Raw genomic sequence first — 19,191 nt, 5'->3', positions numbered from 1 at the left:
ACATCCACCAAGTCTGAAAGTAAGTGCAGTGTTCTTAATCTGTAGTTGCCCAACCCTTCTGAGAAATTGAGGGGGGGGGGGCAGGATTGGGAAGGGAAGTGCATTTTCTTGTCTCTTTTTGGGCTCAAACTTGATCATTACAATTTTACAGTATTCAGCTTTGTTCTCTCCATTTGTTGTAGTCATGGCAACTAGATTGTACAGTAGATAGAGTGGTGGGTCTGGAGTCAGAAAGACCTGAGTTAAATGTGGCCTCAGACATTCACTAAGCTGTATGACCCTGGAAAAATCGCTTAACTTCTTTTTGCCTCTGTTTCCTCATCTGTAAAATGGGGATAATAGCACCTCCTTCCTATAGTTGCTTTGAAAATCAAATGAGATAATGATTACAAAGTGTTTAGCACAGTGCCTTTTATACAGTCAGCACTTTATAAATGTTCTCTATGTATGTATGTATGTATGTATCTATCTTTCTATCTATCATCTATCATCTACCTGTCCATTATCATCATCATTACTATTAATGATGTTTTCCTGGTTTGTCTCGCTTCACTTTTGCTTCATCTGTTCATACAGAGGTAAGCATTAGCTCTAAAAATGTTTTTCATTTTTATTATGATCTTAACAAACAAACATTGCAATCTACAAAGAAGAAAATAAAGGAGGCGTCTACAGACTCCTGTTATGTATGGTTTTTTTTTTAAAGAGAATATATTAAATTTAACATGAAAGTAACACCACTGCCCTGTTTGTCTGCATCTTCTTAAAGATGCTAAATAGTGTTGTCAATAGCCTGAAATAGTATTCCCAGTGGTTCCCTCAAGTAATGATTTAAGAGCTATTTTAAGGAGCTTTGAAAAGGGAAGTCTGAAGAAGGTATTTCAAGTAGCACAGTAATATTATTCTTGTGTATCTGTTTGATCTTCCATTAAAAGTCCATTCTGTTGAACAGTGGAATTTCTAAACCATTAGAGGATTTAAGGTTGTAGGTCTGTGATCCATTCAGTGATTCCTTGTTTGAAATTTTCCCATCTGGTGAAATAATAGCCTATACAAGGGAAGTAACAATGCTATGAACATTATCTCCAGGCTTCAAATGAAAGAAGTCAGAGTCTTCATCTTAATATTTTTTTCAGAAGTCTTCTACTTTTCTCTCTACATTCAGATTACAAATCATCTTGTACAAAGGATTTTGCAGTGTGACATAGGAAATGTCTTTGATCAAGTAAACAAAATACATCCTTGTCCCTTTTAAAAATGAGATTATGTTTCTCTACAGAGACTTCAGTAACACTGAGACACTGTGTAGTGAACAGAAATACTACTGTGAAACTTGCTGCAGTAAACAGGAGGCCCAGAAAAGGTGGGTAGAAACTTCAGATGCACCTTCTTAGTTACCCTTGTTCTTTAGAGACAGGGGATGTGGGTTCTCACCTGGTGGAGAGTGGGAATGTTGTTGCAGAGTGGGAAGGGGGCAGGGAATCCACAGCCTTAGAAATGGAGGTGGTAGGTAACAGGGACTGTAGAATTTCCGAGTTGGAAGTGACTTGAGAGGGCAACTAGGTGTGGTGTTTAAAAAGGTTTGAGAGACATAATTTCTGAGTAATTTAATCATTTCATTAATAACTTTAATGAAGCATTTTAATAAAAGGATGGTCATTTGGCTGGTCCCTCTCTTAGACCAAAGACAGTCATTGCTGTGGGCTCATAGTTTTTATGCCCTTTGAAGAGTAGGTGTTCCTCTGGGTGGCAATCTAGTCTGATTGGTTAACAATTAATGGGAGAATGAATATTTACAATGAGGGGCTGGACCTGAACTTTGATGATGCCATTTAGTTCTTAAGTTACCCCCAAGCCTTGGGTGATCTATTCAAAGAATTTATCCCTCATCTAACCCTGAGTAGAACACAATAGCTGTCCCACCTGGGTGGGGTCTGGATAGAGAAGAAGGTTAACTTAACCTTCAGAGACTGGGGTCTTGAAATGAGGATTAAGAAAAGGGGGAGGGGGCAGCTAGTTAGCGCAGTAGATAAAGCACCGGCCTTGGATTCAGGAGGGCCTGAGTTCAAATCCAGCCTCAGACACTTGACATTTACTAGCTGTGTGACCCTGGGCAAGTCACTTAACCTTCATTGCCCCACAAAAAAAAAAAAAAAGAAAAGGGGGAAATCTGAATTTCCCCAAATTATTGGTTATTAATAATTATTTTTCTCATAGGCAGGCTCCTGCCTGATGCAGAAAACCCTTTTTATAATATTCTCAACAAAAGGAGATGTCATTCTACTTGACCTTTCCTATAATAGGAACCTTTCATTTCTAGTTCACAAAATATCCTGTCCTATTTTTGAAAAGCTGTAATTATTAGAAAATTACTTCTTATGTTGAGGCAAAATCTGCTTCTCTGGAACACCTAACCAGTGGTCCCATACTTACCCCCCTTGGATATCCTGGAATGTTTAATCTCTTTTCTACATGACGGGCCTTTAAACATTGGAAGATAGCTGTCATCTCCTATCCCACACCCCCTAACCAAATATTTTTTTCCAGATTTACCATGCCATTTTCTTCAACTAGTCCTCATATGGCATGGTTACAGAATAGTTTTAAGTCGCCTGACTCTGGATATATTTTGCAAAAACATGGTGTCCAGAAGTGGTTTGATCCATTGGACTATTCATTTCTCTTATTCAGGATACTTTGTGTAAATCCTGAGTAGTATCACTAAAGTCCTGCTCTGAATCCCTCATCGTGGCTTGGAGGTGATCCTGAGTTCGTGGTGTCTGGCAGGTTCTAACAAAGCTGACAAGCTTTGACTCTAAGGCCAGTGAGTCCACTCTGTCTGATGTCAAAAGAGGAGCCTTGCTACAGTCAGGCTGCCGCCATGTTGTACTCTCTACTTTTATTGAACTTGTAGTCCGCTGAGATCCTTAGGTCTTTTGGGGGGGGGGGGGCAAGGAGGGTTAAGTGACTTGCCCAGGGTCACACAGCTAGTAAGTGTCAAGTGTCTGAGGCGGGATTTGAACTAAGGTCTTCCTGAATCCAGGGCCTGGTGCTTTATCCACTGCGCCACCTAGCTACCCCTTCCCTTAGGTCTTTCTAACATGATCTTCTATCAAGCTGTTTCTTTGTATTTAAGGCGACTAGTCCATTCTCTGAATCATTAGTACCCAAGAACACCTCCTCCTTAAACTTTTTTTTTTTTTTTTGTGGGACAGTGGGGATTAAGTGACTTGCTAAGGGTCACACTTAACACTTAAGTGTTAAGTGTCTGAGGCTGGATTTGAACTCAGGTCCTCCTGAGTCCAGGGCCAGTGCTTTATCCACTGTACCACCTAGCTGTCCCACCTTAAACTTGAATATTCAGGGATCTGTGATTTTTAAGAGTATAGGTATTTCTTCCAGTAATGCTGACTACAAGGCCTTTATAACTTAGATGAACCTTGAGAGTTGTTACCTGAACATTCATGGCACTGCTGCCAACCTGATGATAAACCTCTGCAAACTTATCTAGACAAGACCTTGGATAACTACATGTAGTTCTTTAGCAAACATGTACTTGAAACCTTTCTAGGTTTGTAGAATCTTCTAGAGGTTCTTTTTCAGAGTCTTTGGGAACCAGTGTTTATCTGTACACCATGAGGTGGCATAAGAGGATGATTTTATTACAGTCACTATCTCCTCTATTTTTATTTTATTTTTTTCCACTCAATAGTATTTTATTTTTTCAATTACATGTAAAGATAGTTTTCAACATTCCTTTTTTTTTTTTTTTTTGGTGTGTGAGGCATTTGGGGCTAAATGACTTGCCCAGGGTCACACAGCTAGTAAGTGTCAAGTGTCTGAGGCTGGATTTGAACTTGGGTCCTCCTGAATCCAGGACCAGTCCTTTATCTACTGTGCCACCTATCTGTCCTCTATCCTACTCTATTTTTAAAGAAATGTATTTAAATCAGCATGATAGGTTAGTGAGAAATAAGAGAAATGTTTTAATGTCCTTCAGATTCTTTGCAGTCATGTGTAGGCCCAATCTGTATTTTATCATCAATCTGTCTTCTTCCTTACCTTTATGCCTTTGCAAACTAGTTCTGAATCCCTTGACTACTTGATTACCAACTACTTAACTAATGCTTTTCTTTTAAAGTTACTAATATTTTTGGGGGGTGGGGCAATGGGGGTTAAGTGACTTACCCAGGGTCACACAGCTAGTAAGGGTCAAGTGTCTAAGGCCAGATTTGAACTTGGGTCCTCCTGAGTCCAGGGCCGGTGCGTTATCCACTGCACCACCTAGCAGCCCCCACTAATAATCTCTCTCTCTTTTTTTTTTTTTTATGTTTTTGGTGAGGCAATTGAGGTTAAGTGACTTGCCCAGGGTCACACAGCTAGTAAGTATCAAGTGTCTGAGGCCAGATTTGAACTCAGGTACTCCTGAATCCAGGGCTGGTGCTTTATCCACTGCGCCATCTAGCTGCCCCCCCCCACCCCCCCAATAATCTCTTAATTGCCAAATTCAGTGGATTTTTTTTCCTCACTCCTCATCCTGTTTCACACTGTTGACTACTCACTAGTGCATGGTCTTTTCCCTTTGGGTTTTCATTACACTGTTCCCTCCTACCTGTGTGACTAATTCTACTCAATCTCCTTTTCTGGATCATCATTTATGTCACAAATCTCGTGTACCAATTAGTAGCACTCCTGGGAGGTCATGAAGTCACCAAGAGGATATAAAGAAAAAAGAGAAGAGGGCCCAGAACCAAGCCTTGGGACACACTCTTACTTAATGCATGGGGGATGGATGGATGATGATCCAGCAAAGGAAACCCAGTCAAACAGTATTCAAGTAGGTCAAGTAGAAATAAGAGGTTTTTAACTGAATAATTTGGAGAATTTCCTGAACTTTACTCCTATCCATTTATTAAATTTCACTTATCCATGTCTGGCTTATCCAAACTCGGTTTTTTACAAAAGGGTTTCTTTTTTTTTTTCTTTTTTTCTTTTTTCTTGTTGGTGGTGCAGTGAGGGTTAAGTGACTTGCCCAGGGTCACACAGCTAGTAAGTGTCAAGTGTCTGAGGCTGGATTTGAACTCAGGTCCTCCTGAATGCAGGGCCAGTGCTTTATCCCCTGCGCCACCTAATTCCCCCTCCAAACTAGTTTTACCATGGCACATTTTGGATCCCTGTCTTGGTTTCCTCCTCCACCTAACATACTTCTGGTTCATCTACAAAACCTTTAGTTGGCATGTTACTTGAGCACACAAGTGAATTTTATTATTATCCTGATAAACTAATAACTCAGGAAGTTAATTCTGTTGGGGTATAGTAGAGGAAACCTAGCATAGACGTTGGTGTAGCACCATTGGAATAGTAGTCAGGGGGTCCAGGTTCTAATCCCAGATTAATCACTAATAAACTGTATGATTGTGAACAAGTCATCTCTCTGGGCTTGTTTCCTTATTTATATAGGGAGAGGACTGAACTAAGTGATCTCCATTGTTCCTTCCAGTTCTAAAATTCTATGATTACAAACCAGAATCAGTGGCACCTCACTCATTCAGTATTTCCAGGCAATGACACACATCAGTTTTATAGAAATCTGAAGATACTCCTAGCATAAAAAGTTTCATTTTAACTCTTTGAGGCTAATTATTTAAAAAGTGGCACATAGTTCCCTATGTTTTAAAAATTTACAGAACATACTTTGACTTTACCTTGGTAATTCAGGGATGTTATTGTGGGTATCCATTATTGTACTATGTCAGAACTGTATTGGGAATCAGGATTAATTTACTTAACTTATATGCATCTCCACTTTAGTAAAATGGAAGAGTTGGAATGGAATCTTCAAGGTTCTCCCATCTCTGTTATTTGGAGTCCTGGCCCACTCTGCTATAATAATATAATACCCTCAGAGACTTTGGGAAATGGGTAGGCCTGCTTATCCCTACCTTCATTGGCTGCAAACTGTACCTTTAGGTTCTTATTTCTGTTTTTTGTCATTTTTCTGTCTCTTCCCTATTGGTTATCACTTGCCATTGAACTGAAGAAGTTTGGTTGAGAGTAACTGAATTAATGGAAAACTCGAGTTGAAAGCCAATGCTGCAGGGTGATCAGGCCTGCCCTCCCCACATTGAGGGAGTTCTGTCTTCCATTTCACACCATGATGCAAGACTAGAATGTGGTAGAGACATATCAGTGAACCCTCCATTAACTCTAGTGGGGAAAAAGGCTCGCTCTACCTGTTGGGCTAGCTTCAGTTTTCATGTCTACTAAGACTTCATTAAAGGGAAACTAGCAATGGCTATTATTATAGGGAGATGTCTGATTTATGTGAGATCGAGCCTTCTTTATATTGCTCTTCCTTCTGCCTCAAGGAAGGAAGCATTGTAGTACAATGAAAAAGAACCTTGGATTTGGAATCAAAGTACCTGGGTTTTGTTCAACTTCCTAGCATTGTGACCTGGGGCAAGTCACATCACCTTACTTCTGAGCCTCAATTTCCTCATCTGTAAGAGGGGGTTAAGCTAGCTGGCCTCTAAGATCCCTTCTAGCTCTAAAATGTTGATCCTGTGTTAGAAATATTTTCTTGAGAGCAATGTACATGACTCTTCTCACTTAATGTGATTATTCTAATCTGTTGTGGGCAGGGAAACCAGATCACCAAGTTTGTTAGACCCGAGTCCTGGTATGTGAATTGTATTTAGTGAACAGATTTGTGCCAGCCACTTTGGCTGCTCAGAGATTTCTCCAGCCATGTTCTGTATAGTTGAGGTTACTGCACAAGATGATGTCTAGATGAATGAGATAGGAGTTTATACATTTTTTGTTGGAGTACCTGCTATTTTAGGTTACCAGGACCATGCCTGTCCTCCATGAACCAATACAGAAAACAGAATGTGCTCTTTTTTCCCCAAAAAATAAAGGATGAGTCTTGACTGACAACTTATCCATGACTTTCTAGGATGAGAGTAAAAAAGCTTCCGATGATCCTGGCATTACATCTTAAGAGGTTCAAATATATGGAACAACTCCATAGATACACCAAGCTCTCCTACCGTGTGGTCTTCCCACTGGAGCTACGTCTGTTCAACACATCCAGTGACGCGGTGAACCTGGACCGCATGTATGACTTGGTGGCTGTAGTAGTGCACTGTGGCAGGTAAAGGGCAGAATCACTGCATCTCGAGCATTCATTATTCATGTTTTAAAAGGCTGCTAAAAATCATAGTCTAGGGATATTCTGAGTGGAACTTGAAAACCACTGACCAGCATAGGAAAGGTTGGTGCCTGTGTTCAGAGGGCCACCAGATTGTAAAGGGCTTGTTCCACCATGAAAGCTCAATGGACAAATATATCTTTATTCTTCAAGGTAACAAAAACCTAGACAAATTAAAAATTTCCATCCACTTTATTAATTTTCTTATTTGGACGGGTTTGATTTAGCTCATTCTCTTTGAGAAAAGTATATGCCCAAAAAGCTTTTTTAAAAATATGCCTTATAACATCGTAGTTTCTGATGGACTCACTAGACAGTGCAAGAATCTCAGTTTTTAGAGCATTTGCAAACAATAAGTACAATGAATTAATGCAAATTTAATTTAATTGTGCCCCATTTCACATGTGACTTGTCTGGTAAATGATTTGTTGACATGCAACTGAAAGGTGTAAACCATATCTATATTTACATTCTCACTCTTAATGACAACAGAAGACACAAAGAAATTGTGCCTAAATGGGAAGATGGAGAGAGAACTGGAAACAAAGGAAAATTGCCATCACAACAAGTAGCCCAGTAGGGCTCAGATACCTCCATGGCTGGCAAATATTCTATGTGCTTGCCAAGCAGAAAGATGTGACACCCCAGGAGATTAACGGTTTCGAGCAGAAGTTCTTCACTTAGAGTCCTTGAAGCCAATTTCAGGAGGTCCATGAACTTGAATAGGAAAAAAAAAATTACAGCTTTATTTCACTAATTTCTAATTAGCATTTTTCCCCAAGTATGAAGATAGGCAGGAGACCACAGTGGTGTAGTTTCCTCCACACTGGCGGAGGGCTCCATAATACAGAAAAACTTAACCTTTGGTATATGGTTCATGCTCATCTGTAAAACATCACAGAGGAAGACCATGAGCATTATAACCTCACAAAACAGTGACAAAGTAGTTGATGATGATGGTGAGCCTAGTGGAGAGTTTCAGAGAGATCCAGCTAAGCCACATAATAATACATTTGTAGATGAAACTGGAAGGACTACAACAAACAGACACAAAGCAGAAGAGATCCATTTGTGTTTTTCTGATAGATTTTCTTTTTTCATGATAAAAGTATTTTATTTTCTAGATAATTTTTTTCTGCGTGTAGAATAATTATTTTCTACATGTAGAGATAGTTTTCAGCATTTGGTTTTATAAGATTTCTAGTTCCAAATTTTTCCCCCTCCCCAAGACAGCAAGCAATTTGATAAGGTTGTTTATGTACAATCACATTAAGCATATTTTTGCATTAGTCATGTTGCGAAAGAAGAATTAGAACAAAAGGGAAAAACCTCAAAAAAGAAAAACGTAAAAAGTAGAAACAGTATGGTTCAATCTGCACCTAGATTCCACAGTTCTTTTTTCTGGATGTGGTCATGAGTCCTTTGGAATTATCTTGGCTGATATATTTTCCAGTAGCAGTTGACTAGGTGATTGTTGAGGTCTCTATCAACCCTGGGATTCTGTAATATTTGAAAACACCATATTTGGACCCATCACCTCAGTATTCAAGATACTAGTTGAGGAAGTAGTAATAACAGCTTTATCTTAAGATTCACACCATAAAGTTCTTTGCCAGTTAACGCCATTTTTCTTTCAATCTAAGTTTTTGGAAACTTCCTAAATCCCTATGGAATTGTCTTTGGCCATTGAGTTCAGTATAGGTGGCTCCAGGGGTCAGCCAATCACTAGTCCTCTTGAGGAATGTTATTAACATCAATGGTCTTTTGAAGATATCAGAGGGGACCCCTAAGCCTCATTGTGTTTCCTAGGAGGTGCATAATCTCATGTGATTTTAAACACACCCAGGGGAAATGGAGCTTTCTAGTTTAGACAGTGCATCTAAAATTAAATCAAGGCTTTTCACTTGGACAAATCCAGTAAAATCATTTAATGGTCATAGAGAAGTAGACGTGTGAGATGGGAAAAATGTTCCAATCACAGCTAATTCTTTTTCATTTTCTTTTCAGTGGACCTAATCGCGGGCATTATATTACCATTGTGAAGAGTCATGGCTTCTGGCTCTTATTTGACGATGACATTGTAGAGGTCAGTATTAAGATTGTTGTAGAAGTGCAGAGGTTTTCTCTCTCTATAGCTTTCTCTGTCTCTCTGTGTATGTGTCTCTCTCTGCTTCGTCTTAACTTTCTCTGTCTCTGTCTTCTCTGCCTCTCTTTCTCTGAACTTTTCTGAAATGGCTTTTTTTCCCCCTCTTGATAAAGCTTGATTTGAAAATTCTCAAATTCCTGTTATTATAACTTTACCCTGAGGCAGCTAGGTGGTGCAGTAGATAAAGCACTGGCCCTGGATTCAGGAGGGCCTGAGTTCAAATGTGGCCTCAGACACTTGACACTTACTAGCTGTGTGACCCTGGGCAAGTCACTTAACCCCAATTTCCTCACCAAAAAAAAAAAAAAGATACATTATAACTTTACCCTTTTCAAATTAAAACTGTTTTTTATAAACTCATGTGGTTTAGAGGTCACAGACTAGCCCATTCTACCTGAATCACACCTTAGCATCCCATCCTTCTCAGTCCAAGTTCATCATCTCATTTTTCTCTCCATCAAGAGAGGGTTGAAGGAAAGAACTGGTAGAGCCAGCTAGTCCTCGCTGATCTAAGCCATAGCAGAGGAAGGGAGAATATGACATAGTAAAAAAAAATGCATATAGCCTTTCCCCTTCCTGAAGATATCTCAGGGCCTAGATGGGAGAATCACCACTGTTGCTTTTCTTGTTGTTCCATCATGCTATTAGTAGGTCACTTCTCCTCCTCTTCCCCCATCCTTGCATAAGGAAGCACGTGGAGGCCAAAATGCATTTAAAAGGACTCATTTCTTGTTATGAAAAAAGAGAATCTGGTTCCTTCCTTAATAGAGAAAGAGTTGAGGAAAGAAGGAAAGGCCTTCTAATATCTTAAAGTGAGCTGCACCACTGTGCTGGGGACATTACTAAAGAATGTTTTCAATTGATATACTCTAGGACAGGGATTCTTAGCTTGGGGACTGTTGACTCCTAGGGGTAGATTTCAGGGGGTTCATGAACTTAAAATGAGAAAATATTACATCCTTATTCTAGTATATTTCCTTTATAATCCTAAATATTTTATATTGTGCATCTAAAATATTCTAAGAAAGGGTTTATAGGGGCAGCTAGGTGGCAAAGTGGATAAAGCACTGGCCCTGGATTCAGGAGGACCCGAGTTCAAAATGTGGCCTCAGACACTTGACACTGACTAGCTGTGTGACCCTGGACAAGTCACTTAATACTCATTGCCCCGCTCCGCCTCCCCTCCCCCCCCCAAAAAAAGAAAGAAAGGGTTTATAGACTCCAGACTGCCCAAGGGTTTCAAGAGACAAAAATGCTTAAGAACCTCTGGTATAAATCATGGGGGTGGGAATTTTAAGATTCTGGGGAAAACAAAACTATTACTAAAGAATTCCTGTGAGAAGTTTTTAGGTTACGTCATGTGAGTGACTGAATGGCAATTTGATTTTTTTTTGGAGATCAGAAGCTAGAATGTGGTGAGAAACATGTAGAGGGTAGTGATTTTAAAGTCAAGCAGATGTTTAACAATCTATGCTTATATGTGACTTAAGTGTGCAAGGTCCCATTTTCTTGTCTAACTTGCTATTTCATAGCCCAGTGGATTATTATTAGAACTTCTGTAATTATTGTTTAACACCAATTATGCATCGACAATCTATAAAGACTGCATAACATATATGACCCCTGTTCTGCTCAGGAATAGAGGAAGAAACTTTTGAATAGTCTAATGCACATCCCTGTTCACCAAGCAAGTAAGAAACACAGTTTGACAAATTTCTATGGTAATTCCCTTGAAGAGTTGTGTGGAATGATTCTATGCAAGGAATCTGATAGTTTAAGAACATATGGCTTTTAAATGGAGTGTCCTGAAATTTTATATTTGCAATTCACAGTGAAAGTTTGAGATTCAACTATCCCTTGAAAATACAAAAATCCATGTCCCTGGTTATTGCTATGAATGGTTAATGTTAATTCAATTCAGCAAACATTCATTGAGTGACTACTGTGTCCAGCAAGCACACTGCTGGGCCCCATAAAGGACAGAAAAAGGGAACGGGACTTCATTCTTCCCCTGTGCTGTCTTCTAAGAAGTTTCAAGTAGTTAACAAAAAAATGGAGCAAAGAAAAACTTGAGGAGGAAACAATCAAATTTAACTCCTAAATGTGCTCTTTATAATAGGTTATTAGGGAATGTCCATAATATAAGAAGGATAATTTTCCAATTTTTAGCATCATTGTTCCATAGCTGTAACAGCAAATGTCATTGGAAATAATCTGATGAATGAACAATCTCTTATTGAGCGGATACTAATGATCCTTGGCACCATTGGGTAGGACATTCAGCTCATTTTTCCAATAGTAGTGATGGATAGCAGAAGCTGGTACATTAATATCCACTCACCTAGAATCCACTTTAGGCCAAGGGGGACAGATTTTCAGAACAGTTAACCAAGGGATAAGACTACTGTTTGTATCCAAGAAGTCAAACAAAGCTAATTGACCTGAGCATTGATCCAGCTTGTGATCTTGACCTCATTAGTGTTATACAGTTAACTGTACTAATAAACTATGGACATGAGCATTCTAGATCGTCTTCTTAAGTAGGCCAAGACACATTCTGCTACATTCAAATACCCTTAAACTTCAAAGGTCTGTCCAAACTATTTTTCTAGTACTAGAATTTTATTGTACTTATTATTTCTTAAGTTAAATGGACCATTAGCTGGGAGCATAGGATCTATATCTATATCTATACCTATATCTATGGTTTTTGTTGTTGTTGTTATAGGGACATTTTTTGTATAATGATTTTGTTGTAAGGGGAGTTATAGGAGTAAATTCCATTCTTGAAGGTGTGGAAATTTCTTTTGATTTGGGGACCCTACTTTTGGGCTGAGATTAGAAATCCTTAGGCCCTCAGGGTCTCTTCTGTGTGGGAGGTGCTGGTGCCCCTCCCCTTCCACTTCAGCTGAGCCAAAAAGCCCCGTGGGCTGTACAAGACATCAGGTCAGACAGCTGGGGGGGGGGGGAGGCCCCCAACTCCCTCTGCCCTGAGCGGAACTATCTGAGAGATCCCGGGCTTGTCCAGGCCAGGCTCTGGCATAGCCTGTGCTGAGGCACGTGATGCTTGAGTGTCCCCCAGCCCCAGCCGCAGCCCTGGCTGGCAGATTAGCTTGGTCTGTAGGGGTGCAAAAAGCCTCGAGATTTGAGGGGAGAGAAGAAAGATATATATATATACCTGGGAGTTAGAAAGGGGGACTGACAAGATTAGAGGAACAGAGAGGAGGACTGACAAGATTTTAAGTCAGTGGAGAAGGAAGCAGGAGGACTAGAGCAAGAGGCAGATGTACAGAGCTTGGGAGAGGCCAGAAGATTAAGAGAACAGAAGGACACTGGAGCACTAGGAGAACGGAAGGAGAGGTCAGTGAGAGAGAAACACGGGTTCAGCAGTGGCAGTAAGGAGAGGAAAGTTAGAAGCAGGGGGATTTACAAAGTGAAAGGGGCTGGGAGTTAGAAAGTAGTTGAGCAGTGAAAATGGAACATACCCTAAGGCAAGAGGCAGCTACAGCCCTTATTGTATTAAAAAAGTTCCAGGCACAGCAGGCATCGCTGAACACAGTCAGGTTGTACATTTTATTTCTCTGTATTCTTAATTTTAAATAGTATCTCATAAATAAACTCTGCTTTGATTATTTAGTTAAGAGGCTTCTTAATCTTTAGCTTATCAATTTTGGGAGTGGAGCAGTGTTGTGGAACTTTATAAACAGCCCACATGAAATTAATAGCAATCGGATAGCCAGTTAGTCAAAAGTCCCCAGATTAGTCCTCCAGTTAGATTAGCCCCCAAATTAGGCCAGTAAATTAAAATATTTTTACATTTGAATGGCGCCTGCAGCAGGACTTATGGCCCAATTATAATTTTTCTAAACTTATAATTTTTCATATAGTTATGATTTTTCATATAAGTCAATTATAATTTTTTTAGACTAGCTAGCTAATAATTTTTTTTTTACAAAGGACACATTAAATGTGACATTATAAGGGGACTATTAAATCCATCCTTCCTTCCTTCCTCCCTTCCTCCCTCTCTCCTCCCTTCCTTCCTTTCTAGGGCAATGAAGTTTAAGTGACTCCCCCAGGATCACACATACTGTGTCAAATATTTGAGGTCAGATTTGAATTCAGGTCCTCCTCAATCCAGGGCTGGTGCTTTATCCACTGTGCCACCTAGCTGCCCCTTAGATTATTCTTTCTTCAAGGCACTAAATGGATCCTTGGTAACCAGAAAGAGTTAATGCTGATATCTATTCTCACCGCCCCCCCCTTTTCTTTTTTTTTTTTTTTTACTATTAGAATTTATAAATACTGGATTGTTTCTGGCTCCTTGAGTTGCTTCTTATCTCTGTTACATAAAGACAGTTAATTGAATTGCAATTAATCTTTATCTAAACTGATAAATCATCAATTCAGCTGTTAAGATTTTTTAAGCATGGGGCAGCTAGGTGGCACAGTGGATAAAGCACCAGCCCTGGATTGAGGAGGACCTGAGTTCAAATCCGGTCTCAGACACTTGACACATACTAGCTGTGACTTAACCCTCATTGTCCTGCAAAAAAAAAAATTTTATAAGTATGCATTGGCAAGTAATGATACATGTTTTTACCTTTTGATGTGTAATTTGTAATACGTTTGTATTATTTTCTTCCAATTACCATTTTGAACAGTTGTGTTCATGTGAATTTTTTTCTCTCTTCTCTTATATCTCCCCTTCGTTCCTACCCAAAGAAAATAGATGCTCAAGCTATTGAAGAATTCTATGGCCTGACGTCGGATATATCAAAAAATTCAGAGTCTGGATATATTTTATTCTATCAATCAAGAGAATGACTTGAAGAACTGCAGAACTGCTTGAAGTGGGAGAAGGGAATAGAGCCCACTCTGACCTGGCTTCTCCGGCAGATCGATCACCTTCCTTCTTAACGGCCCATCAGTGACACACCCTGAGCCTGAATGGTCTAACTGTGTTAGGCTGTTGCCCCCTTCCCATCCCCACCCCCCAACCATTTTGATATGCAGCACTTTTGGTTTTATTTCCGTCAGAGGTAGAATTAAATGTTATCCAGTTGTAGTAAGATTTACATGAATAACATTTGCAGGTTTTTAGGATTGAGTACACACTATGCCATCTGCTGCCTCCCAGTGAACTAGAGTCATGTTTTCTACCAATGGCCGTGTTCTCTTTGGGGGCTTTTTACTGAACTTTGTAAATGGCTTCAGGGATCAACTTACAATGCATTCCTCTTAATTGTGTAACTCAGAGGCTCTGTTGCTCTCCATTTTTAGCTCATAAGCCAAGTTTTCTATAGAGTAGGCTTAAAGGATTGGATAGATTTCATGCTCTCCAGGGCTGAATCTATAGCTTTAAGTTGAAAAACTTTTAGAAGTGAGTAAACTCAATACTAAAAATAGCCTCAAAGTAGGGGAGTGGGGTATAGAGCTTATTATGGTAACATTAGTGTTAGCCCTTTGGGCATTAGAACCAGCCATTAAAGTTCAAGGACCCAATGAGGTATGGCATTAAGGGTAGGTGAAAGAAAGAGGAAGAAACAGGAGAGAAGTTTCTGGACAATGGGAAGGTCCTCATCTTAAACACAGACTTAATGAAGTTTCAGAACCACCACCATTTTCTCTTATCTGGTCCTGTGGGTAGTATCCGGCCCTACTAATCTTTTCAGGGTAACTTTTCAACTGATCCTTCAATACTTCCTACAGTAGTGGGAATTAAAAAACAAAAACCACCTGGCCCCACTCCCCCAAATCATTTAGTACCTGCATCATCACCCTTATGTTATGGGACTAAACAGGGAATCACATTTTTACAGTTATCCAGTCACATTATGTGACTGTTAGTAATTTTTATTTTTCAATTAATGGAGGCCCTGGCAAGTGTCAGGGCTAATAAATAACTGTTCCCTAGGGGGAATACTGGAAATATCTAAGAAGGAAGGAGGCAAAGTCCAAGGAAGTGTAAGTAGGGCAAGTAGGAGGAAAATCGAACTAAGTAGTAGACATTTTCTTGGGTTCAATCAGCCCTGTGACTGTTAGACAAGACAGATTTCTGAGAAAGAACCTCATCTCACACATATTTACTTTTACTTATTTTCATTGTTATGTATATTTATTAGAACATTCGACAATTCAGTACTTTTCATTAAAAGGGTTGACTGCCTTTCTGTCATTAGCTGGCTTTGTCTTTTCCTTTTCTCTCCATCTTCTCCCTTCCTCCCTTCTCCCAATCCTCTTAGCAAAGATTGTTTGAAATTCTTGTTTTGGATTTCTGCTTCTATTGAGAAAGTCAGTTAACTTCTCTATGTTATAATCTACTGTGAATGTGATATTATTTTATACCTTATGATCCATGAATTTGTAAGCCTTTGGTATGATGTGGTTTGAAATGGGATTGGAAGGTGAGCCACCATTTTGTATCATAAGGAGTATAGCACTTTAACCAGAGAGAAACTGGATTTCTTATCTTTGAAATACCTTGAACTGTTTATTACTCAGAACATGACTCAGTAGTCCCACATGCTTTTGTCATGCTAAAGGTGAAATGTTCAACTTTCCTTCAGAAGACAAAAACAGGGTGATTCCCCCCCCCCCACACTTCCTTGGTGAGAGTAAAATGCCTTACCTTGTTTAGAGGCAAATTCCTATTTTTGAATATTCATGCCTCGTTCCCCCCCCCCCCCCCATTAAAGTTATGCAGCAATCACTTGCATGGCAGGTGAATCTTGGTCTCTGATTGTGAGTGAGGGCACTTTCCAGACTGACGGGTGACTAATGAAGAGAGAATGTCTGTGCTTAATATATCCCAGATGCTTGGCTATAGATTGCAAAGCTAAAGAAATGTATAGTGAACCTCTACCTTACATAGTCAGAGCTGGGAGACTGAATGATAACTTTAGGGAGAGAAAATATTAAAATTGTTTTGAAATAGATTTTTGGAAATAAATGTCCAATTTACTAGGAAGAGGTTTATAAACCGGTAAAGAATTAAGATGCGATGAGTGAAGCAATATTTCAATGATAAACCAGGGTTACAGTCTAACCTTTTATGAGGTTACAAACAGCTTTTCCCAATGACTTTTACTATGATAGTTTATTTTTTTCATGCAAAATAAAAAAGGAAAATGTAGAGTTTATGAACAGATTTCTGGTATTTGTAAGAAGGTATTTTGGAAGGTATTAGAGAGACATGTGTTGCTAGTACAAGTAGACAATTGGGAACTAGTCAAAGATGAACTTGCCTGCCCTCAAAATTTGATCAGCATTTACTTTATTTTAGGTTTCTGTCTGCTCACTCTTCCCACCCACCCCTCCAATACTCCTCCATTAGAAACAGATCAGCTATAACCTTTTTTAAAAAGCCTTTTCACTGTATTTAAAGATGACATCTCTCAAGTGGATTTTTTTCTGCTTTATTTTTCCCCATTATGAGAGAGCCTGAAGATGGTACAAAACAAGCAAGCCCAACTTAAAAACCACCTAAAAATTTTTGAGTTCAGGGGCTCAGCACAAGTCCGTGGCTTTCATTTGTCTGTTTGGCTTGCTGGGCCCTTGCAGAAATTGCTTTGCAGCATTGTTGTTATTGGTTGTATATTTGAAAACAAGCTGCTGTAGCATGCCTTCATGAAGGAGAAGAAATCTTTGGATTTTATTGGTTCGTAGTTAAAAGTTAGAATGTGGAAGAGTTCACAAGAAGATTCTATGGGAAGATCCATTGAAGAATGCACTTTGATAGCTTCTGGTCTTGCTCTGCTTGAGACATTGCTCATTTTGAGATGCTATTCAATGCAACAGAAATGAAGGAGGGGTGAGGAACACCACCAGCTGAAGGGGTTTCTGAAAATGAGGCTGGCACCTTTTGGAGTTTGCTAGACTGAGGCAGCTGAATAGAAGATTCACAAAATGATAGAAACATTCCCTATATACTTCATTTTATGGAGCTGCATAATGGTGAACTGAGTTCTAACTGAGGTTTAGGGCTTATTTTAGATACATGGATTCTTACATTTTGTCACTGATGGATTTTATCTTCAAACAAGACTTTTTGTTCAACTTTGTATATTTATGTGAAATTAAATATCATGCACTAAATGTTTTGCCCTTGTTTGCTATTATGTAGCCGAGGTGTCCGTAGGCACCATTCTGATTAATTTGCCCTTGTAAATGGTGTGGGTCAGGGAAAAATAGGTATATTTTTTTTCTTGCTCAATTTACATAAGTAAATTGTTTTCCAGTGTTATATTAATTTATTTCTGCCTCCTGTTTCTACATAACCGAAGTATTTGCTGTATCCATGTAGTTTCCATTTGTGTTGCTAATACCTATAGTTTTAATTTTAAATAATCTGTACTTTCATTTTTTTAAAATGTAACCAACCCAAGCACTTTAAGCAATAATTTCAATCTTGTGAAAATTCAATCAGTTTAACCCCTTGCCTCTAAAATGGAGTTTGCAAAAAATAAATAAATAAATGAATGGAAATTCTCTCTGTAGAGAACTCTGTTGGGTAATGGTCTGCAGGGACACAGAGTCATACTACTGTGAAAGGAAGCACAAGGTAACATGGACAAGTTATTCAGAATTTGATCTCGAAACAGAATTTGAAGAAAGTTTGGATCATTTTTATTCCCCAATAATGGCTATGTTCTTGTTAAAGCTAATGCATTGTTCCAGGAGATGGCTGCTTTTTTTTTTTTAACACAAAAAAGACCAACACTGAACCTGTAACTGAAGTCTATTGAACAATGTGTTGAGTTAACAAAATAAGGAAAGAGTAGTCGAGAGCTGGCAATTGAGAGCTGAAAATAACTACACAGCTGGGATCTACTTTGATTTTTTTAATGCAAAATGATTTTATAATGTACTTTTCTGAAATGGAATGGTACTTTTTTTTTTTGAAAATTGGCTTTTGGAAATAATGATGTCCTATGGGCTTATGTCAGATCTAAGCTTGTGCTTTAGGTAATAATACTCAGGGGAGCTAGGTGGCGCAGTAGATGGAGCACCAGCCCTGGAGTCAGGAGTACCTGAGTACAAATCCGGCCTCAGACACTTAACACTTACTAGCTGTGTGACCCTGGGCAAGTCACTTAACCCCAATTGCCTCACTAAAATAATAATAATAATAATACTGGACCAGATCTTACTGACAAGGGAATGCTTGGGTATATTTGGTAATTCTCCAGTGGGTGTATCAGGAACTAGACTAGGAAATACCCAAGGTGTATTTATCCCAGTTACCCCTGGTGCTCTGCTTCACTCCCAAATTATCCTGCAGGCTGAGGTCTGTTGCTTATACCCTGTAACTGAAGAAGCTTGAGAACGGGTTCATCCTATTCTGGAAATAGCAGCAGATGTTTCTGATGACCTGTTACCTACCTCCTTGGTGCTGAGGAGCGCACCTAGTGTAGTCACCAACCTCAGAACATACATGTCTTGAACAAAATCACATTGTAACCTCCTTTTTCACAGGCAACTAAGTATTGCAGTGGATAGAGCAGTGGCTCTGGAGTTAAGGAGACCTGAGTTCAGATCTAGTCTTTCTAGCTAAGTGACCCTGGTCAAGTCACTTAATTGTTATCTCAGTTTCCTCAACTATGAGATTGAGATGATAATAATAGGACTTCCCTCTGAGGGTTTGTGAGGATTAGATGAGATAATATTTGTAAAGCACTTAGCAGTGTCTGCCAGAGTAGGTATTATATAAATGCTTATTCCCTTCCTGTCCGGGTTAAGGGTTCTATGTGGATGGAGAGATTGAGTCTTAAATATAGAGAGCTCCCTCCCACCGCATCTTCTTCTCTGTGATTTCAATGTGGGCAAATGCTGT

General features: G+C 39.3%; 1 protein-coding gene across 2 annotated transcripts in view; it reads left to right on the top strand.

The window, feature by feature from the left end:
* The window catches only part of USP46 (ubiquitin specific peptidase 46), a 77,887-nt gene extending 60,027 nt beyond the window's left edge, over positions 1 to 17,860 (top strand). The window contains exons 6-9 of one of the 2 annotated variants that reach the window (XM_043971419.1): positions 1,280 to 1,363; positions 6,956 to 7,153; positions 9,218 to 9,296; positions 14,082 to 17,860. In XM_043971419.1, coding sequence (XP_043827354.1) covers positions 1,280 to 1,363; positions 6,956 to 7,153; positions 9,218 to 9,296; positions 14,082 to 14,183 — 463 coding nt within the window. In that variant the 3' untranslated portion in view covers positions 14,184 to 17,860. The remainder of the gene's footprint in view (positions 1 to 1,279; positions 1,364 to 6,955; positions 7,154 to 9,217; positions 9,297 to 14,081) is intronic. The other variant, XM_043971421.1, reaches the window with a different exon arrangement.
* The last annotated feature ends 1,331 nt before the right edge of the window (positions 17,861 to 19,191 follow it).

The sequence above is a fragment of the Dromiciops gliroides genome, chromosome 6 (genome assembly GCF_019393635.1).
Source record: "Dromiciops gliroides isolate mDroGli1 chromosome 6, mDroGli1.pri, whole genome shotgun sequence".
Lineage (NCBI taxonomy): Eukaryota > Metazoa > Chordata > Mammalia > Microbiotheria > Microbiotheriidae > Dromiciops > Dromiciops gliroides.
The sequence above is the reverse complement of the archived record's forward strand: the minus strand, read 5'-3'. Positions and strand labels throughout refer to the sequence as shown.